General features: G+C 40.6%; 2 protein-coding genes across 2 annotated transcripts; one reads left to right on the top strand and one right to left on the bottom strand.

Annotated features, from left to right (window-relative positions):
• Positions 1 to 13,012: 13,012 nt before the first annotated feature.
• On the bottom strand, positions 13,013 to 22,735 carry trim55a (tripartite motif containing 55a). Its single transcript, XM_064937873.1, has 9 exons — positions 22,361 to 22,735; positions 21,793 to 21,968; positions 18,173 to 18,353; positions 17,754 to 17,849; positions 17,325 to 17,558; positions 17,006 to 17,028; positions 16,795 to 16,919; positions 16,164 to 16,555; positions 13,013 to 14,366 (listed from the first exon to the last, which is right to left on the bottom strand). The coding sequence occupies exons 1-9, from the start codon at positions 22,526 to 22,528 to the stop codon at positions 14,271 to 14,273; spliced, it is 1,491 nt and encodes a 496-aa protein (XP_064793945.1). The 5' UTR covers positions 22,529 to 22,735; the 3' UTR covers positions 13,013 to 14,270.
• On the top strand, positions 13,026 to 13,532 carry LOC135514409 (corticoliberin-1-like). Its single transcript, XM_064937886.1, has one exon. It carries the CDS (start codon positions 13,026 to 13,028, stop codon positions 13,521 to 13,523), a length of 498 nt encoding a protein of 165 aa, XP_064793958.1. The 3' UTR covers positions 13,524 to 13,532.
• Positions 22,736 to 23,467: the final 732 nt, after the last annotated feature.

Raw genomic sequence — 23,467 nt, 5'->3', positions numbered from 1 at the left:
GAGTCATAAACTTTTTCTGTGAAAAATCATTTGAAAAATTTAAGGTTATGCTGATTAATGGAGGATTTCTATCAGATTATAAAGTATATTGAGAAATGGAGCATTACAAATAGTCTTTTCTGGAAGACAATAACAACATTTTTCCTTGCATATCTTAAAACATTGTTTATAACTTCAGATTACTATCATATAAATGTATCATGCATGCCACGTCCAGCAGAATCTGGAAGTATTGGGGGTTAACAATTCTTTACGAACAGTCATGGGGGTTTGGCAACAATTCAGAAATGATTATGACTCCGGTAGCCATACACCACACATTCTAGCCATTAGAATAAAGGTTATCAGCTAGTAGGACCACATCAAGGCTGGCTGACCCTATATAGTGCACTACTACTGCCCAGGGCCAATAGGGCTCTGGTCAAAAGTAGTGCACCATGTAGGGAAAATGGTGCCATTTTGGGACACTCATAGAGGGAACACCTCCCTCTTTTTGGCTTTGTGCTGTACTAGCTAATTGTCAGGACCACTCTCTGAAATGCCATTATGCACAAATGTAGCATTTCCTTGCCTGCCAGCCTAAAATTCTAAGACTGTTGCCCATAAATAATGCAAGAACCTACAGATCCTTAATTGTGAAAACCATGCAGGAATAAACATGTATTCTCATACAAATGACCACCTGTATCTCATCGCTTTTGCATATCAATGGAGGTGTGCATGTACTGTATGCATATATTGTACTGTATGCACATCTGATGGCAGTGATCGTGTACTGGGCGATGCGTGTGCGTGTGTGTGTGTGTGTGTGTGTGTGTATGTGTGTGTGTGTGTGTGTGTGTGTGTGTGTGTGTGTGTGTGTGTGTGTGTGTGTGTGTGTGTGTGTGTTTGCTGCAAGTGCCAGCTCTCCCCTAACACCCTTATTTCAGACAGGCCAGTAATTGGTGTAACATTAAACAGACAATGGCATATCTGCTGTCATTCCCTCATTAAATAATTGTACTTCTAATTCAGTTGGATATATTATTTTTGTAGTTTTGATTGATATACAGAAAGTGTTCAGGGCAGATGGACACAATGGAAAGTGGCCCAGAGGCTATGTTTTGTCCAGCCCCCCCAACACAAGAAGGCTCGGATTGAATTAAAAACCAGACTTTGTTATCGTCACTGTGTGAGTCACATTGACTAGGGACTTTATTTGGACCAAAATGTCCTGCAATGTCCTGGACATAGTGAATAGACTCAAGAAATTGATGTCTGACACTCTCATGTTTCCTTATGTAGTGAGTGGATGGTCACTCTTGGCGTTGACGGTGGTATTGACAGTGATCTTGATGGTGATTTTTGAGTGCTTCTTGAGTACCTTGTGTTTCAGTGTGGAGGTTTGTGTACCTGTCGTTGCAACACTTCCACTCTGTCACAGTGGAGCACATGAGAATCAGGAGGTCAAAGGGAGATGGATGTAGCGGATGAATCGCTACCTAGAAGTAGACCTACAAGACTTCCCTCTGGAAATGTTTTCCCATAGACTGTTTAGTCCAAAACAGTGTGATGACCCCTGGCAACGATGACGCATGCAGGGGCCTTACTGTGAACGCCGTGAGCAAGGCAGAGCTTTGCCTTTAATATTCCCTACGTCATGACAACCTCTAACGAGTGGAAATGTGACAAGATTTTCCTGTATGTGAGTTGCAATTACAATAAGGTTAGGTCAGCGGGAAGAATTCTGATTAATTTGAGATTTAATTCTGTGGGGCGAATGATGATTGGAAAAGGAAAAGAGGTCCCTACTTGATTTGAGGGTCACTGAGGAGGAGATCAGATGCCTCCATTCCACCACCTGAGACTTAATAGTGTATTACTCAGAGTGTGCATCTCAAATGTCACCTTATTCCCTATTTTTTTCACTACCTTTGACCAGGACCCCAAAAATGGCACCCTATTGCCTAGTAGTACACTATATCAAATCAAATGTAATGTTTCACATGCTTTGTAAACAACAGGTGTGGACTAATAGTGAAATGTTACTTACAGAACCTCCCCAACAATACATATAGAAAGATGGGCTATGAGGTAATTACAATATGCACATATAACTAGGAATAAAGTGACAGGTGGTAAACAGTAGCAGCAGCGTATGTGATGAGGAAAAAAAAGTTAGTGCAAAAGGGTCATTGCAGATAATCTGGGTAGCAATTTGGTTAACTATTTATATAACTATTTAGCAGTCTTATGGCTTGAGTTTAAAAACTGTTCAGGGTCCTGTTGGTTCCAGACTTGGTGCATCGATACTGCTTGCTGTACAGTAGCAGAGAGAACAGTCTGTGACTTGGGTGGCTGGAGTCTTTTATTAGGGCATTCCTCTGACACCGCCTGGTATAGAGGTCCTGGATGGCAGGGAGCTCAGCCCCAGTGATGTACTGGGCCGTACGCACTACCCTCTGTAGCAAATAGGGTGCCATTTGGGACACATCCTGAGCCTGTTGGACATACCCCACAGACAGAGTGATAATGTCAGCGAGATCAACATCAGCATTCACACTGATCAATAGAGTGACACACAACATGTGACCTTCCATGTCACTCTGTGTGTGTGTGTGTGTGTGTGTGTGTGTGTGTGTGTGTGTGTGTGTGTGTGTGTGTGTGTGTGTGTGTGTGTGTGTGTGTGTGTGTGTGTGTGTGTGTGTGTGTGTGTGTGTGTGTGTGTGTGTGTGTGTGTGTGTGCATACCAGAACATCGCCAGGAGGTCAATGACAGAGAAATGAACAGTCTTCTCTCACCACTAACGTTAACTGTCAGGGTGCCTCCTGGCTACATCGTTAGCTGGTTCCACACGCTCGGAGGGTACCAATCCCTGGTGAAGACATGCACATCTATTTTTATGGACGTGATCAAAAGTAGTGCACTATATAGGGAATAGGGTGCCATTCGGGATCCACCCTATGTTTTCCCCTGACATTGCCACCGCCAACCTTTGGAAATGCAATTATGAGCAACAAATAAATAAGAAAAGGGTATGAAACGTGCTGGTGGATAACTGTACCTCAACACGGTGGGTAATAACACAAATAATTTCCCCGGAACATTCTTTCATTTTAGCTATGTCAAGTGACATGTCTCAAAATGTAAGTCTTACAAAATAATTCATCCCCCTTGGTGTTTTTCCTATTTTGTTGCATTTCAACCTGTAATTTAAATGGATTTTTATTTGGATTTCATGTAATGGACATACATAAAATAGTCCAAATTGAAAGAAAAAAAGTGTATTCACCCCCTTTGCTATGAAGCCCCTAAATAAGATCTGATGGAAACAATTACCATCAGAAGTCACATAATTAGTTAAATAAAGTCCACCTAATCTAAGTGTCAAGGTTTCTGTTTTTGTGTCTTATTTCTTGTTGGTTTCACAATACAAAATATTTTGCATCTTCAAAGTCATAGGCATGTTGTGTAAATCAAATGATACAAACACCCCCAAAATCTATTTTAATTCCAGGTTGTAAGGCAACAAAATAGGAAAAATGTCAAGGGGGTGAATAGTTTCGCAAGCCACTGTATGTCTTATGAAGGGACCTGTGCATCTATTTACCAACATCAGGAACCTTTGATTGTGTTCATCTAAATTAGACTCCTGGCCAAAGTAGGTTGTAAGACAAGGGGTTTGGTTTAATACACTTTTCTGAGACGTCCTAATTTATCCATTGAAAAAAAATAACCGTATTTGAATTCAGAAAGAATGAATGTCTTAGATTGTTAAAACATTTATGATGCTCAGTAAATTGGGTACTGCTTAGCATTATTTTACATATTTCTGTAGCCTACACTGAGAATACCAAACATCAGAAACACCTTCCTAATACTGAGTTGCACCCCCTTTTTCCCTCAGAACAGCCTCAATTCTTTGAGACATGGACTCTACAAGGTGTCAAAAGCTTTCCGCAGGGATGCTGGCCCATGTTGACTCCAATGCTTCCCACAGTTGTGTCAAGCTGGCTGGATGGACCATCCTTCTTTAACCTGTCTCCTCTCCTTCATTTACACCAGGGATTCCCAAACGTTTCGGCCCCCGACCCCATTTTGATATCTGAAATTTCTCATGACCACAACCATGTGAAAAAAACATGTAGTTAACAGCCAATGCTTACATTTTTAATTGGGGATATCAGTCAATTGCAAAACATTCAAACAGTATTTCTGATTGTTTTCTCAACTCACCGTAATATATTTTTACTGTGGGCCTAGGACAGTCAATTGCAAATTACTTTGACATATTTTCTCTTATCGAACCACTACTAATGAGATGGTTGTACTTAATGCATGTCGCATCAGAACTTCTCAAAGTCAGGGGGTGGGGTTGACAGTGTGCACCTCATATCTCCTGTCACATCCAACCTGGATCGATATTTTTTTTTTATACAGACGAGAGCACTGTATCAGTGTAGCATGAGTTTTAATGCTCGGAGGGAGACCGTACAGTATTCCCTTTGAGCCAGGAACCAAAAGTCCTCCATAGTGACGTTGTCTACAGCTCGATCAGCTGTTCAGTTTCACTTGCCGGCATGCCAACTAAGTCGGGATTACAGTCAAATGGATTTCACTGATTCGGTCACTCGTCTGTATAATATTTTTGTATTTCCCCTGCATGCTTGCGTTCAGTTCATTCAGTTTCCCAAATATGTCTGTTTACATGCATTGAGACACATTTTCTTTTTATTAAACAGAAAGTCAACAAAGCCTGTTTTTTTTACTTCCATTGCGAATGACAACAGCTCCTCTCTCAATTTGAAAAATCTTTCCAACACTCCCACTCGATAACCATTGTCATGCTCTGATCCCATATCTCCACACAGTGCATTTGGAAAGTATTCAGACCCCTTAACTTCCCTGTTAAGTTATGTTACAGCCTTATTCTAAAATAGATACAATTATAATTTTTCCTCATTAATCTAAACACAATATCCCGTAATGAAAAAGCGAAAACAGGTTTTTGCTAATTTATACATTTTAAAAACAGAAATACCTTATTTGCATAAGTATTCAAACCTTGATTGGAGTCCACCTGGGGAAAGTCAATTGATCAGATATGATATAAGGTCCCACAGTTGAAAGTGCATGTCAGAGAAAAAACCAAGCCATGAGATCGAAACAATCCAAGGAAGGATTGTGTTGAGGCACAGATCTGGTGATGGGTACCAAAAAATGTCTGCAGCATTGAAGGTCCCCAAGAACACAGTGGTCTCCATCATTCTTAAATGGAACCACCAATACTCTTCCTAGAGCTGGTCACCAAGCCAAACTGAGCAATCGGGGGAGAAGGGCCTTGGTCAGGGAGGTGAACAAGAACAGAGTTCCTCTGTGGAGATGGGAGAACCTTCGAGAAGGACAACCATCTCTGCAGCACTCCAACAATCAGGCCTTTATGGTAGAGTGGCCAGACAGAAGCCACTCCTCAGTAAAAGGCACATGACAAAATGCTCGGACTCTCTGACCATAAGAAACAAGATTCTCTGATCTGATGAAACTACGATTGAACTCTTTGGTCTGAATGCCAAGCATCACATCTGGAGGAAACCTGGCACCATCCCTACGGTGAAGCATGATAGTGGCAGCATCATGCTGTGGGGATGTTTTTCAGCGGCAGGGACTGGGAGACTAGTCTGGATGGGGCAAAGGTTGACCTTCCAACATGACAACGACCCTAAGCACACAGCCAAGACAACGCAGGAGTGGCTTCGGGACAAGTCTCTGAATGTTCTTGAGTGGCCCAGCCAGAGCCCGGACTTAAACCTGATCTCTGGAGAGACCTGAAAATAGCTGTGCAGCAACGCTCCCCATCCAACCTGACAGAGCTTGAGAGGATCTGCAGAGAAGAATGAGAGAAACTCCCCAAATACAGGTGTGCCGAACCTTATAGCGTCATACTGAAGATGACTCGAGGGTGCAATCACTGCCGAAGGTGCTTCAATAAAGTACTGAGTAAGGGTCTGAATACTTATGTAAATGTGATATTTGTGTTTTATAAAAAATAATTGGCCCAAGTTAAACAATTTAAAGGCACTGCTACCAAATACTAATTCAGTGTAAGTTAACTTCTGACCAACTGGGAATGTGATGACAGAAATAAAAGCTGAAATAAATCATTCTCTCTGCTATTATTCAGATATTTCACATTCTTAAAATAAAGTGGTAATCCTAACTGACCTAAGACAGGGAATTTGTACTTGGATTAAATGCCAGGAATTATGAAAAACTGAGTTTATATGTATTTGGCTAAATTGTACGTTAACTTCCGACTTCAACTGTATATATAATTTTTTTTTTACCAGGATTTTGGAATTCTTCCGTGACCCCGTTTTCATATCAGGCGACCCCCACATGGGGCCGTGACCCCTAGTTTGGTAACCCCTGATGTACTCTGATTGAAGTGGATTTAGCAAGTTACATTATTAAGGGACCATAGCTTTCACTTGGATTCACCTGGTCAGTCTAAGTCATGGAAAGAGCTTGTGTTCTTAATGTTTAGTACATTGTGTATATTTTCCTTTAATTACATTTCCCATCAGTAGTTTCAGATTCATTCTATATGTTGTTCTGGATAATTTAGTGTCTATTATACTGTATGTATTCCATAGGGGAACTCTGTTAATATATGTGTATGGTGTATTCTGTATGGCAAAGTCTGTCCTCAGTTACAAGTGCACAAATGCCTGTATTGCATCTCAAGTGATGTCTTTGAACACCCAATCGTGGAGCTATTTAAGCAAGCTTGTGAGGTCCATTACAATTAGAAATATCAAATCAATAAGAGCGAGCTTGGGCGTTTTGTCATCATCAGTCACTCATTGGCCGATAAAGGTCAAAGAGTGGCAGGGATAAGGCAGCACACCACACACAGCATCAGACACAGGAGAGGAAACGGGCAGAAAGCATTGATTTTTTTACCATCATTAAAATCTGATCATTAAATAAAAGGACAAATTATAGGCCTATTCATAAAGGCCTATTCATGCAATCACTATACCTTGTTTACCCTAAATAGCTATATTTATGCAAACATAGGATAATGTCACAAATGACTATGGGCCCTGGGTCAAAAGAAGTGCACTAAATAGGGAATATAAGGTGCCATTTGGGACGTAGTCTTGAATTTTACCATACAGATGAGCTCCACTAATGACCTCTTCAGGGACTTAGGGGCTCATCCATTTTCCTACCAGCAGCTGTTGATGTATATGTATGTTTCGTCGTTAACAACACTTATGATTCCGATCGCATGTAAATTATTGAATTTAACGCCATCGGATAACAAAAATAAAGTCTTCAATAAAACATTATGTATACTGCCTGTGGATAAATCGCACAACTGAAAAGTTGATGAGGAACATACAAAAGATGAATTGACTTGCAATATTTTTTATATTCTGACCGTGCCCGTAAACGTTGCATAAAATCAATATTTATTCACACATTATAGTACAGAGCAAAAAAAAAGGACACATTGCCATATATTGTTGAATCTCTCAATATCAAACAGGTGTTTTAAAAGCTGTTTGTAAATCTTGTGAGAGGATTAGAAATACCCAAATACATGTCTTATCTATCTTGTAATCATCACTAGGTTAGCTACACATACAGTGCCTTCGGGATGTATTCAGACCCCTTGACTTTTTCCACATTTTGTTAGGTTACAGCCTAATTCTAAAATTGATTCAATTGTTTCCCCCCCTGATCAATCTATACACAATACCCCATAATGACAAAGCAAAAACAGGATTTTATATTTTTTTTACATAAGCATTCAGACCCTTTACTCAGTACTTTGTTGAAGCACCTTCGGCAGCGATTACATCCTCGAGTCTTCTTGGGCATGATGCAAAAAGCTTGGCACACCTGTATTTGGGGAGTTTCTCCCATTCTTGCTGCACAGCTAATTTCAGGTCTCTCCAGAGATGTTCAATCGGGTTGAAATCCGGGCTCTGGCTGGGCCACTCAAGGACATTCAGAGACTTGTCCGTTGTGTGCTGCGTTGTGTGCTTAGGGTCGTTGTCCTGTCCTCTGGAGCAGGTTTTCATCAAGGATCTCTCTGTACTTCCTGACTAGTCTTCCAATCCCTGCCGCTGAAAAACATCCCCACTGCATGATGCTGCCACCACCATGGTTCACCGTAGGGATGGTGCCAGGTTTCCTCCAGAAGCGACGCTTGGCATTCAAGCCAAAGAGTTTCACCTTGGTTTCATCAGACCAGAGAATCTTGTTTCTCATGGTCAGAGAGTCCTTTAGGTGCCTTTTGACAAACTCCAAGCGGGCTGTCATGTGCCTTCCATCTGGCCACTCTACCACAAAGGCCTGATTGGTGGAGTGCCATCTCAGAGGTATGTGTGCGTGCATGCCTGTGTGCATCCTCCTCCTAACCCTGTCCGATGCATTTCAAAGACTATAACCTCAATATACTGTCCCTATAGAATTCCTCCCATCATGGTTCATTCATTGGATAATTATGGGAAAATGGGAACAGAACTTTATAATGAGCTTGCTCTGGAGATGGCTTGGTAGAGCAACTTAAGTCCATCTTGTATCTTGATGAGCTTTTGAAAATAGACCAATGTTACTTGTGATTCAGATTTTGCCAAAATGTGAATGAAGCTGACGGCAATTGTTTTATATTTGTAGTTATGAGAAAGTTCAAAGATCTCACTTAGAATATTCACTGTGGACCAAAGGCATGACCCCCGAAAACCGTGTGAGTGTAACAGACAAATCCCAGAGAATGTGTCCTGCATTCCCTTAAGTTATTTCAAATACTGTACATGTACAATAGATACACATTTTATTCCAAGATCACATATTGGTGAATCATCTTAATGCATCTTCTGACTTTTGAGAGGCATTGAATTAAATTCACATTTTGATGAATTGGCTGAGTGGAGAAAGCAGAGATGATGAATTAGAAACACTCATAGTCATTTACTGACTTAATCAGACAGCCATCGGACTGCTGAACACCTCAGCCGGGACCGACCACCTGCACACCAACAATCTCCTCCCACTTGGCACAGATGTCATTCAACAACTATTCCCCGTTGGTTCAACGTAATTTCATTGATTAAAACAGTGTGTGCCCAGTGGGCTTGCGCAGACTCTTCGAACCTTAGCAAACATGCACTCGCTCACACATTCACTCACACATCCTCCTCCATATCCTTCCCTCCCTGGCACATGTGTAAATATCCTACTGTGCATTTATTTGAGTGACTTCCTTGTATTCATATTCTGCTAAATGTACTCTATTTTTATTCCATTGAGCTTATTTATTTTCTTGTTAATTAAGTTGTGTTGTTGAGAGGTGACAACTGCAAGTAAGCATTTCATTGTACTGGTTACCATGTGTATCCTGTGCTTATGACAAATACACTTGCCTTGACTAATGATATTCCTGTCTATTTCCATTCCTGGACCCAGTGGAACATTTTGTTTGAACAACTATTTGTATCTCTAGTCATTTTTCCCAATTAATATTTAATATGACTGTAACTGCTGAATCAATAGTCTGTAGTCAATAGTCATGGTACATATTTTCTTAACTCCATTCTTTAAAACTGCATTGTTGGTTAATTAAGGGCTTGTAAGTAAGCATTTCATGGTTAGGAATACCTGTTGTATTCAGCGCATGTGACAAATACAATTTTATATGATTCATTTTATGTGATTTGATAGAACATGGATATCCAGATCCCGAACAAAAGAAGTATAGATAATAAGGTGTTGTTTGAGACGCACCCTGGACCTATTTATTGTAGGAAGAGAAACATTTAACAGCTCTAATTATGATCTTAGTGAAACTTGGCCCTTGAAGGGATGTATGACCTAATTTTTTTATAACATAATTCTTAGTGAAAATGTGTCTTACATAGCCTGAGCTCAAATAATGTTTCTTATGTAAGCATGAAAAGGGTTTGCCATGCTCTCCCACTTCTACAGTCCAGTGGACCGTTCATTCAAATGTCAACTTCATACACCTACACTTTGTGCATTATTGGCATAATGCCAGGGTTTTAGGCTGACCTAAAACCATAACCAGGCATGTGCGCAGATAAAGCGCTAGGGGTTCTGGAGCACCTCCCCTTTTGCCCTCCTATTAAAAAGTGCCCTTTTGAACTAATTAGGCAACTTTTATTTGTATTTTTAGTCTCAATTCTCTCTTGTAATGTTAAATGTATTGAATTGCCTATCAAATTAGATCATTTCTCAAGAACTTATTAATCTTTAAAAAAAAGTCCCGTCCTCCCTTCTTCCACCACAAGCGCAGCAGTGCGCAGACGACTGGACAAGCATCACAATCAAAACTATATTTGTCAAATGCGCCGAATACAACACGTGTAGACATTACTGTGAAATGCTTACTTACAAGCCTTTAACCAACAGTGCAGTTCAAGAAGTGTAAAGAAAATATTTACCAAATAAACTAAAGTAAAAAATAATAAAAGTAACACAATAAAATAACAATAAAGAGCCTATACCTGTATACAGGAGGTACTCGTACCGAGTCAGTGTGCGGGGGTACAGGGGTAAAGTGACTATGCATAGATAACAAACAGCGAGTAGCAGCAGTGGTAGGGGTCCCTGAGTGTTTTGTCTCACAGTTGGGGACAGGGGAAGGGGCAACTGCGGTTTGACTGTTTGTCAGTAAATACCATAGTAGTTAGCTATTTGATTAATTGTTCAGCAGTCTTATGGCTTGGGGGTAGCAGCTGTTAATGAGCCTTTTGGTCTTAGACTTGGCTCGAGGCAGTGAGTTGGAAATGACTATCAACAGTAGGTTACTTTGAATTGTTAGAATGTTTTGTCTCACAGTCAGGGACAGGGAAGTAGGCAGCTGCAGTTTGACTGTTTGTCAGTAAATACTATAGTAGCATGTTTTGACAGCATAGCCTAGCTAACTCGCTGTTTACCCTAAATTAGCAATGATCAGCTGATATAGCCTAACCCCAGTAGCTGTTCTTCTAGCAAAGAAGTAAGCCTAGTGCTTCTTTCTAACTCCCTGTTATCTGCGGTTCTGGTTTTCTTAGCATTTTTTTTGCAGAAAAAAAACAAAGGTGAATTTGGCGATAGGAGCAGTTGGCTACAGGAGCGGCCCGTCCATACCTTTATAATGCCTTGGATGTTGCTCATCTCCTCATCTATGCATGTGCAGTCAGGTAAACATACAGATGTGAACAGATTGAGACCTAGGCTATAAGGTCATATATTTCATTATCTATGAATCAACTATATTTATAACCTACTCTTTATTAGTCGATAATATGATTCGGTGAAATACTTAGGAAATTGCTTTATTTTGTCCCTCAAACGCAACTTCTACCTCGTAATCTGTTCTGATATATCAGGTTGTCCTGTGTGAAATGTTAATGAGTCAATCCAAATAATTGCAGTTGGAAAAGGCCACAAGGGTCTTTTCTGTATTCTATAAGTGCAAGCCGCTTGCCAGCTTGGCAGGCTGGTACCTGGACCTTTGGTACCTTTGGCAGGCTGGTACCTGGACCTTTGCCGTTGAATTGAGCCCTGCCAAATCGAATCACCTGTTTAAAATATATTGAACAAAAATATTAACTCAACATGCAACAATTTTAACAATTTTACTGAGTTACAGTTCATATAAGAAAATCAGTCAATTGAAGTAAGTTCATTTGTGCCCAAATCAATGGATTTCACATGACTGGGCAGGGGCGCAGGGAGGGCATAGGACATTCCTGCAGTCAGTATGGCAATTGCACGTTCCCTCAACTTGAGACATCTATAGCATTGTTTTGTGTGACTAAACTGCACATTTTGTTGTCCCCAGCACAAGGTGCACCTGTGTAAGGATCGTGCTGTTTAATCAGCTTCTTGATATGCCACACTTGTCAGGTGGATGGATTATCTTGGTAAAGGAGAAATGCTCACGAGCAGGGATGTAAACAAATTTGTGCACATAATTAAAGAGACATTTTCTTTTTGTGCACATGGAACATTTTTGGGATATTTTATGTCTGCTCGTGAAACATGTTGCATTTGTTCAGTAGGGAATACTTTGCATCCACTTTGGAACAAACCGTATTGAGTCATTCAAAACTAATTCCTTGCTTTATAATGGGTAAAAATCGGTATCACAATGATGCTGGTGGTGGTGATAATGGTGGTGGTGAAGATGATGATTGCATTTTACTATTATCCCTGTACCACTGTCCATATCATTTTTTCATTCATTCAGGAGCAAGGCCACATCCATAGTTAGTTGAACAATGGCACTCTAGAGAACAACACATCCCAATTACTTTATGACTCATCTGATATTAACCCCATTCTGGGACCATTGTGGACTGAGGGATGCTCCCCATTCATATTCAGGTATTGCCTTGACTCCTTTACATCAGCGCTTGCGCAGACCATCATGATTCATGTGAGAGCGCGATGATGGTCTCAGGTCTATGATATATAAGTCTTGTTTCGATGCTGTTTTGAAAACGCACTGTTGCAGGTTCATTGGAAGGCACAATTATTGTAGAAGATATATCCTTTTCATAGCAACTTCACAGAAACATCTTCTGTCACAGTTAAACTCAGGTATTTGACAACAATTTGATTTTTTTTGTTTAATTTAAGGAAATAGTTGTGGTGTTGTGTGCAGATCATTTAATTACTGATAGAAATGTAGCATATTTACCATAAAATGCAGTACTTAATACTTTTATACAGTATTGAATAATATTATTCGATGAGGTGGACATAGTTAACATAAAATGGAATTGAAACGTAATTAAATAACATATTATAGTTAAATAAGCAATTACAACATAAGCAACCGCTTTTATTGTTTTCAATGCAAATAGAATACATGTAAAATACGAAATCAGTCTTTGCGGCATATGAAAATACAACTTTTTGTCAAAGGGACAATCCCAGCCTAGGCTACTTAACATGCATCTTCACTTTAATTATGATACAAATTAGCCTACATTTCATTCTCAGATTCCTCCCAATCTCCTGAGATGAAGGTGAATGTCTTCGTTTTCGCCGTGGCTCTACTTGGTGCCTTCCAACCTCGCTATGAATGTAGAGCTATTGAAACCCCCTGGGCGGTCCATCCATCCCACAATCTACAGGCAGAGCTGCAACAGCAACTCCCTGTTCTTCTGCGACTAGGAGAGGAGTACTTAATTCGGCTCGACAACTCCAATCAAAATTCGCTCCAGTCCTCCTCGCCGAACACATCTCCTGGAGCTGCTGCGCCCTCAACAACGGTCAACAGGGCTTTACAACTTCTGCAAGGTAAAGTCGGTGACATCAATCGGTTTCTGAACAGCTACGCTAACCAGATGGGTAATTCCATGGAAAGAGGAAAGAGGTCCGGGCCGGGCGAAGAGCCACCGATCTCTTTGGACCTGACGTTCCACCTGCTGAGGGAAGTTCTAGAAATGGCTCGAGCCGAGCAATTAGCACAGCAGGCAAATAGTAACCGAAAAATGATGGACATATTCGGGAAATGAAAGTGTTAGAAACACATTTGCCAGATAATTTGTTTACATCTTGCACAAAGTATACGGTACTATTCCATTTCTGTATTACTCTTTAATTGGTTAACTTTCGTTATTTTATTTATCATTTGTATTTATTTAAACGAGAGCTGTAAAATCGAGTTGTAATTCGCTGTATAGTTATTACATTGTTTGATGAGAAGCAAACATAGCCCGTTGACATGCTGACACTGAACAAATATCCCTTGTCTTAATTTATATCCAAGCATAACATGTTTTGTATATACTGTTAGTCACACATTCATCCTCTCTTTCTGATATTCCCTCTCATTGTACAACTGTTTAAAGTTTGATAATAAAATACAATATGAGCAACCAATCACATTTGTTGTGCAAGAGAACGTCTAATATTTATATTTGTAATAAAAAAGTTGAAAAGTTACATTTATTGCTTGCTGTGTAGCCTAAATTGAGTGTATAAATACATTATGGCTGTTCTTCTAACTGGCGCGGAAATCTATTGCGCAAAGGTGTGCCAAATTAAGCACAGTTTTCTCAAGTCAGAGATCAGCCCAATGACGTTTGTTTTCACAGTATGGCGAATATACTGCAAGTGCTAGAGAGCATTTACAGATAAATTACAGTTATTCAACGGTAACAGAGTACTTATTTAAACCGTTCCTGCAGCAGGATGCCGAGTCAATCAAGACAATGGAGTATTACAACAATTTCAGTACGGTCTTGAGGTAAAATGATAATCTACTTCTGGTTGTTCAGCCAAGAAAAGGAGAAGACGTGTTTGGGTCCATCTTTGTCATCTGTGTTTTGCTGGGTTGATCCCGATTCAGAGGACATCTGTGAAAAATAGAGCAAAACCATTAGATGTCCCTTGTGTCACTGAACTATTGCGAAGCTACTCAAATAATAAATAGTAAATTGTTCAGAATGGCGATTCTAAATGAGATCAAATTACTCGCAATGTATATTGAACAAGTAACGTCTTATTTGGACAGAATACATAAAAATATTTCTGATATCTATAAAATGTCGACATGTCCATGCAAATGAACTAGAACAAAGGAACAATTCTGACATTGTGAGTGGAAAATATAGTTTTATAAGTAGGTATAGCTACTATGAGATACGAAATACAAATTGACTCTAAAATATATATTTCTCACCACACACATAGCCACCCACAACCAGCCCACATGATTTCCTGTATCAATCAACATGATGTCCTGAATTACCATAATCATACCGATACAATAACCTCAGAGTACACAATAGCAGACAGCAATTTGACCTGATAAAAGAACATTGCACTGAATTGAAGCATCTCGTGTTTTCAATTTAAAGTTAACCTTTTAAGTGTTATAGATTGACTGCTTAAGTATTAGTCAGTGCCCAAAGGAAGAAATAAACATATCTGACCCAAAAGTTCAATAATTGTAGACTTTATCAGTCTCCAAAGCTGATGCAGTTCAATAAACAAAGCTGCAACTGTGACAAAGACAAATAATTCCTGTGAAGAAATAAAACAACACAGCTTTATTTCTTCAGGATTATTAGAGTTCTTGTATGCAACATGAGGTGATGATTTCAGGTTATGCTCACACACACACACACACACACACACACACACACACACACACACACACACACACACACACACACACACACACACACACACACACACACACACACACACACACACACACACACACACACACACACACACACACACACACACACACACACACACACACACACACACACACACACACACACATCACCCACACACCCACACACACCCTCTGGAATGAATGCAAACTGTTCCAGGTGGCTTTTCACTTCTAATTTGAATCCACCTGATTATGTTGGTGTGAACTATATGCTCATTCAAATTAGCACTCCACATGTAAATGAACTCAATGGTGATGACATGTAACAGAGTGGCTGATAATTATCCCAATGAAAACAGCAGCCTCCCCCTCCCTGCATCACCCCTCACACGCAGTGCCCCGGCAACCAGAGAGCAGGCAGGTGTCTCATCATTAAAGCCTCCTGCTGAGGTGAAAGCCCCTTCTGTAACACAGGCCAGGTTCCATGCAGGCTAACTCAGAGCTGAGCAGAGCACAGCTGCTTTAAACAATGACTGGAATATTCTGATACTGACTGGTTATTGACTGGTTTCAACAACCATTTTTTTCCTCATACAGAGGACAGGAGATTAAAGTCAAGCAATATTCATTTTAGATTTTCTTTAGCAGACACTCTTATCCAGAGCGACTTACAGGAGCAATTCGGGTTAAGTGCTTTGCTCAAGGGCACATCGGCAGATTTGTTAACCTACTTGGCTCGTGGATTCAAACCAGTGACCTTTCAGTTACTGACCCAACGCTCTTAACTACTAGACTACCTGCCGCCCAATATCCATACGGTTAGTGAACTCAAATGTGACCTCGACTGTCACTGCGCCAGGGGTTTACTTGAGAAATACACACTCTCTTTAAAGGCCCTTACAAGACGGCTGCTAGAATGGAGTTAGCCACGGCTCATGTATTTTTATTATTATATAATTTATTATGTAGAGACATTTACAGTAAATCTCCCGGCTAGGCTGTAGTGTGTCACAAATGTTTCTCTCACCTGTGTCGGTGGCTCTGCTGATGGGAAGTTGACCGGGGCTGTGCTTGGGAACTGAACTGGTGTTGTGGTTGAAGTTGGGAAGTAGACTGGGGTTGTGGCGCGGGCCTGTGCGCTGGCAGTTGGGGTTGGGTTTAAGGATGGGAATTGTACCGGGGTTGTTGCATGGACGGAGGCCTGTGGAGTGGCCAGTGTAGCGGTGTCGCCTAGGGTTTCAGTAGGTCTCTGAGGCAGGGGTGGGGGTGATGTCAGCTGGGGCTTTGGAGGGTTGGCCCCAACCGTTGCCACCACTGCAGCAGCAGGAGAGACATCTGTACGGGTCACCCCTGTCACTCCACTCACTTCTACTTCCTCTTCTCCATCTTCAAACTCAAACTCATCATCATCTTCATCATCTGAACAATAATTTGATTTCAAAACAAGATTGGTTTATATTGTATAATGGGAAAGTGCTTCTACTGAGTTTTTATTTGATCTTGTTCTTGTTATTTACTGTATGTCATCAGTTAACACAGTCTCTACGGCACTGGAAGAAGTGATTTTGGTCACATTGTGAAAGAACATTGAAATGCCAAGGGAGGTGACGAGAGTGCACTGGCGGTGGTGTACTCATAATACTCATTATACTCCCTACCTTTCACAAAGTCTATGGTGTGCAGTGCCCTCCTCTCCCGCTCAAAGTTGGCTGTGTAGTGATCCATGTTGTCATAGCCACGCTCCACTTTGTCCAGGTTGGAGATGTTAGTGCCTGCAATGAGCCTGGTGGACAAAGGGAGATCAAAGGTACACTGTTCTACAGATCAGCCCCTACAGACTAAAACTGGCAAACGGGTATGTGTACTCACTTTTGTAGAAGAGGCTTTGCAGTCTGTGGGAGCAAAGGTGAGAAAGGAATTATTTCTCAGAAAGCTCTGATGTGAAACATTAGAATACATTGCACAACATGTCTTATGGGAAGAAATCTCTGAAGACATCTCAGAAGACAAGATGTTTGTAATAGCATGTTAACACTTTTTGATTTAGACATGGTACATAACTTTATATAATATTGACATGTCACTGATGCAGAATTTCAGACGCCTATTTTATGTGGTAGTAATTTGTTATCTTTGAAGATAAAGGCCACTCTTGTCCCTTCTGGACAAAAAAAAAGTGTGTCATCACCTGCAGGAAAGTAGCCATCTCTGACTCCTCCATTGTCTGTATCCCTGTCTCCACGATCTTTGCCATGTTCTCCAGGTGCTCTCTATACTTCCTCATGAGGCCGTTGATATAGTCCAGTTTCTCCTGTTGCTCTGCGTTGATCTTCAGGGTCATGTCCCCTTTCCGCTCCTCCAGGATGGCATAAAGGTGATCAAAACTTTCACACACATTGGATTTCTGCCTCCTGCCATTCTCCTGGAAGACAGCCATGATTGTACTGTAAGGTCGAGGCGACAGAGAACTGGGTCATAGATATTGTCAGAAGTCAAAATTAGGGTGAGTAAAAATAAAGAATACATTTTTTACCATCAATATTATTGCAGTTTTATACAATGTGGAAATTCTGTTATAGATGAAACATAAGAAAGGAGAAAAGATTGAAGGCTTCACCTCAACGGTCTTACAGGTCTCATCCAGTTGACTCATGATGCCTTGAATCCTGTCGTTGTTCCCCACTAGCATGGCTATACAGTCAGTCAACTCAGTCTGAAACACACACAGAGGAGGTTCATTATTATTTTACAAAGAAGGACGTTGTATGTACCAACTCTGATACTCTGTTCATTTTTTTCTATCTAGAACCTTAAAGGGCTCTTCAGCTGTCCTCATAGCAGAACCATTTGAAGAACCCTTTTTGGTTCCAGGTAGAACTATTTTGGGTTCCATGTAGAACCCTCTGTGTAAAGTTTTTTTTTACATGGAACTCAAAAGGGTTCTACCTAGATTCTAGATAGAAAAAAAATGCTAAGAGTTTATACCTGTAAAGCATCGTTATTAAAAAGAGATAGACAGTATAAGTATAAGTTAACCTTTTGCTTATTGAACACAGTGTTGATTGGGGCCACATCACAGTCTTTGTGGGCTCCGAACACCTTGCAGAGAGAGCAGGTGGGCACGCCACACGTCACACAGTAGATGTTTATCTTCTCATCCTCATGCTCCTCACACATGGGCTGGTCACACCTGGCAGGCTCAGGCTCAGGCTTGCTGCTGCAGATTGAACCAGAGAGCTACAGTACAGGTTACAGTCATACTTAGGGGATCCAGATTAATACACTCTTAGAAAAAAAAAGAGTTTTACCTGGAACCAAAAAGGATTCTACCCGGAACCAAAAAGGGTTCTCCTATGGGGACAGCCGCGAACCCTTTTGGAACCCTTTTTTCTAAGAGTGTAACACTACACATTTGGCAAAGACTTCCCTGTGACCTTTTTAAAAACTCAACAGCCCTGGTTTAACCGAGTTGACCTGAGTTTGTGAGCGAGGAAGCTATACTGTTAAACAAGCACAGTAACGTCCGTCACACTGGAAAGTCACAAAAACAATGTCTTGGAGACTCAAAGACTAAGTGTCATAATAATGTCACTTAAAGTTAATAAAACAATGTAGTACAGACAGACTTTCTCCTCGTGGAATGTTGGCAAGTCAGGATAGCCATTACTTTGTAATTTATGTTTATTTGGCAACCAAGAGTATGTTTACATTTGGAATAACTGTTTTTAATAGTCCACTTGTGCTATGTAAATCATTGTTAATTGATTACCACACTGTTGGTACCCAGAGCAGTGCTTTTCACACCGATTCAAACAACGTGTCCATGTGAAAATTGTATTCATCTTGTCGCTGCAAAATACTCAATAACATGACGTTGATTACGCAAAAATAGCAAGAGCAGATGACGTCTTTCCAGAGACTACCATTAATGTAGTTACAGTAAGTAAATTACATGTAGATACTGTACATACATATTCTGTAGGGAGTCTACAGTGTATATTTAGTGACAGAAGTTGTATTTTGAAAACATACACCGCCGTTCAAAAGTTTGGGGTCACTTAGAAATATCCTTGTTTTTGAAAGAAAAGCTGGAAACGGGTTACAGAGGCCCATTATCAGCAACCATCACTCCTGTGTTCCAATGGCACATTGTGTTAGCTAATCCAAGTTTATCAATTTAAAAGGCTAGTTGATCATTAGAAAACCTTTTTGCAATTATGTTAGCACAGCTGAAAACTGTCCTGATTAAAGAAGCAATAATACTGGCCTTCTTTAGACTAGTTGAGTATCTGGAGCATCAACATTTGTGGGTTCGATTACAGGCTCAAAATGGACAGAAACAAAGACTCTTTCTTCTGAAACTCATCAGTCTACTCATTAAGGCTATTCCATGCGAGAAATTGCCAAGAAACTGAAGATCTCGTACAATGCTGTGTACTACTCCCTTCACAGAACAGTGTAAACTGGCTCTAACCAGAATAGAAAGAGGAGTGGGAGGTCCCGGTGCACAACTGAGCAAGAGGACATGTACATTAGTATTTATGCTGCAGTAGTTTATGTGTCGGGGGGCTAGGGTCAGTTTGCCATATCTGGAGTACTTCTCCTGTCTTATCCGGTGTCCTGTGTGAATTTAAGTATGCTCTCTCTAATTCTCTCTTTCTCTCTTTCTTTCTCTTTCTCGGAGGACCTGAACGCTAGGACCATGCCTCAGGACTACCTGGCATGATGACTCCTTGCTGTCCCCAGTCCACCTGGCCGTGCTGCTGCTCCAGTTTCAACTGTTCTGCCTGCGGCTATGGAATCCTGACCTGTTCACCGGACGTGATACCTGTCCCAGACCTATTATTTGACCATGCTGGTCCTTATGAACGTTTGAACATCTTGGCCATGTTCTGTTATAATCTCCACCCGGCACAGCCAGAAGAGGACTGGCCACCCCTCAAAGCCTGGTTCCTCTCTAGGTTTCCTCCTAGGTTTTGGCCTTTCTATGAGTTTTTCCTAGCCAACGTGCTTCAACACCTGCATTGCTTGCTGTTTGGGGTTTTAGGCTGGGTTTCTGTACAGCACTTTGAGATATCAGCTGATGTACGAAGGGCTATATAAATACATTTTATTTTATTTTATTTGATTAGAGTGTCTAATGATGTCTTTCCAGAGACATCATCAAGTCAAGGTATTGGAGTGGCCATCCCAAAGCCCTGACCTCAGTCCTATAGAAAATTTGTGGGCAGAACTGAAAAAGCGTGTGCGAGCAAGGAGGCCTACAAACCTGATTCAGTTACACCAGCTCTGTCAGGAGGAATGGGCCAAAATTCACCCAACTTATTGTGGGAAGCTTGTGGAAGGCTACCTGAAACGTTTGACCCAAGTTAAACAATGTAAAGGCAATGCTACCAAATACTGATTGAGTCTATGTAAACGTCTGACCCACTGGTAATGTGATGAAAGAAATATAAGCTGAAATAAATCATTCTCTCTGCTATTATTCTGACATTTCACATTCTTAAAATTAAGTGGTGATCCTAACTGACCTAAAACAGGGATTTTATACTTGGATTAAATGTCAGGAATTGTGAAAAACTGAGTTTAAATGTATTTGGCTCAGTTGTATGTAAAATTCTGACTTCAACTGTATATGGCACAGTTGTCATTTTTTTGGTCCTTCAATGAAACTGGTCGGCTTATTTATTTATCATGATTTTATAGTCTTTAATGCAGGGCCGACAGTAAAGTTCCCTACTTTTTCCTCCTTCCACTTTCCTCTTCCATTTTTGCCCTAATGCTGCAATTAGTTACTTGTAATTTTGGGTAGAGCAGACATTTCCATATGTTAGCTGCATGTGTGACTTAACTCCACCAGTCCTATTCATGATATCATTTACAAAGATTGTTCCTTAAAAAAAAGTGAATAAAAAATGAATGCTTTAAAAAAAAATAGTCTATTTGAGTTTAACCACAATATTTGTTGTATTATTTGTTCTGTTTTTTTTTCTGGTGGATTAAACTGAAATTGACCATTCTTGATACACAGGGGAAACTGTTGAGTGTGAAAACCCCAGCAGCGTTGCAGTTCTTGACGCAAACCGGTACGCCTAGCACCTACTACCAGGCACTTTTGTCTTGCCCATTCACTCTCTGAATAGCACAAATACACAATCCATGTCTCAATTGTCTCAAGGCTTAAAAAAATATTCTTTAACCTGTCTCCTCCCCTTCCTCTACACTTATTGAAGTACATTTTAACAAATGACATCAATAAGGGATCACAGTTTTCACCTGGATTCAGATATGCTATGGAAAGAGCAGGTGTTCTTAATGTTTTGTACATTCTGTATATTCTCCTTTCATTTTCCATTTCCTATCAGTAGTATTCAGATTCATTCTATATGTTGTTTTGGATAATATGTAGTCTTCTTGAAGTCCAGATTTGTTGGTGTGGGGGTTTTCTGTATGTCTAATGGGCCAGACATACACGGGACTACTACTGAGTGCCTTTGACTAGATTGTCTGCCGCAATCATTTTAAATAGGCCTGTAGTGTCTAACCTTGAGGACTCCTGTATATATCAATGATATTCTGCCTGTCTTAGTCTCATTGTTTTAAACCCATTGTTTTAGGCCCATTGTCTTCTCTTATTAGGCCTTTTTTTCCCTCACCTTGAGGACTCCTGTTCCTGTTTGTACATGTCAATGATATTCTCCACCAGCAGGTTCCTCTGGAGGCCATAGACACCATGCCTGTCCAGGACCACCTCATGTCTGCAGGATGGGCAGCGGAAACGCCCCCCTGAAGTCACAGTAGTTCCTCTGGTCGATAGATAAGGGTTTGAGGCCTACACAGATCAGGACAGCAGTAATGGCGTTAGATAAAGCCGGTCATATGATTTTTTTTTTTTTAAATATATACTGTTGTCTGATATATGTGAGTAGTATTCGCATTGATTACTGAACTTGTGTGCTAGATGAATCTGGAAATGACATGGTTTCAAGAGGTATACATGATGACAAAACACTTTTTGTTTCTTTTTAACATGACCAAATAAGTGGTAATTAAACAGTGACAATTGAAGGATGAGCAATACCTTCACTATAATTTCAGAATGCTGTACATGTACTGTATATGAATGGTTTTTGACAGAGATAAACCTGTAACTTTACATAGCCTATCAAGAGACAGCAGTAAAGGTTAAAAGTGAAAAGTTCAGCTGTATAATAACCAACCTACCTGGAAAATATCTTGGGCACATTTTCGACAAAGGTTGTGTTGACAAGGGAGAATGACCACCGGTTTGGTAAACATCTCCAAACAGATAGGGCAAATGAGCTGTTTCTCCAAGCTGTCCATGGTGCTGTCTTGCTTTGTGGAATGTGAATACCCCCGAGAGATACTCATTGCACAGTGGAAAAACAAAAACACTACTGGTCTTAAGGGATACCAACAAATGGTCCCCCAATGGTCCCCCAATCCCTAAAGAACTAACTTGGCAAATATCAAAGATGTCTACTCCTTTTGAACAATGCAGAGTCACTGGGCCTGCTCAGGCACTCGTTGCTGTCCTCAAAGTTTCTTCTAACGGATCGCGTTGCTCCCTAGCTGGCAATCCACTGAGTGTCACAGGCTGTTTTTAGAAACCCCCACGTCAATGGTTGTCATGCTTACTTGCCCATATATGAAAATGTCATGAGAAGGGTTAGGGAGTCCAGCTGTTACCACCTCTGAAACAGGAAGGGGTAGGCCCATACCTCCACTAAACAGAGTAGGCTGAAATAGCCGCTAGCCGCTGATCTTGCGTCAGTTTTGCTTTTCCCCCACTAATGGTTAAGGTTAGGATTGGGGGAGGGGGAAATGATCCTAGAGCTGTGTCTAGACTTCACCCCGGGTGGAGCCTTTCGAACAAACACAGGCAAGTCCCTGCTTTGACTGTTGATTAGCGGACTACATTTTATGTTTAGAGTTGTCAATCTCAAAAAATTGCACTATAATGCAAGAATGCTTTTGTCAAAAACATGCAAGTTAGCCTACATCTGCAAAATGATGAAAGACTCCAGTCCACCTCCCAATGACAAACATGATCTATTGCGGAACAAATTAAGGAATTACACTACGCTGACACTGTAAGTAATGCCGCAGTCCCACATTGACTCAGAACCTTTCCTCGGGATGAAGACTTAAAACAAATATATACCACACTCATACCAAAATAATCCAATACCATTTCACGTTGACTGTATAGATAGATAAAATCATACATTTAATTTTGACAAAATACATTAGTTGTATTTTATACATACACCTAATCTTTCCACACTGAGCTGTCTGCAGTCGACTGTA

Source organism: Oncorhynchus masou, chromosome 3, assembly GCF_036934945.1.
Source record: "Oncorhynchus masou masou isolate Uvic2021 chromosome 3, UVic_Omas_1.1, whole genome shotgun sequence".
Taxonomy (NCBI): Eukaryota; Metazoa; Chordata; class Actinopteri; order Salmoniformes; family Salmonidae; genus Oncorhynchus; species Oncorhynchus masou.
Note: the sequence above shows the minus strand (reverse complement) of the source record. Positions and strands in the feature narration are given on the sequence as shown.

What these genes read in the sequence shown, in the direction of transcription:
- trim55a (XM_064937873.1), bottom strand. Translation starts at nt 22,528, where the DNA reads ATGAGTATCTCTCGGGGGTATTCACATTCCACAAAGCAAGACAGCACC. An exon ending in GTGCCCAAGATATTTTCCAG is followed by an intron (nt 21,969 to 22,360) that starts GTAGGTTGGTTA and finishes TGATCTGTGTAG; the next exon opens with GCCTCAAACCCTTATCTATC. An exon ending in GCAAAGCCTCTTCTACAAAA is followed by an intron (nt 16,920 to 17,005) that starts GTGAGTACACAT and finishes TTTGTCCACCAG; the next exon opens with GCTCATTGCAGGCACTAACA.
- LOC135514409 (XM_064937886.1), top strand. Translation starts at nt 13,026, where the DNA reads ATGAAGGTGAATGTCTTCGTTTTCGCCGTGGCTCTACTTGGTGCCTTC.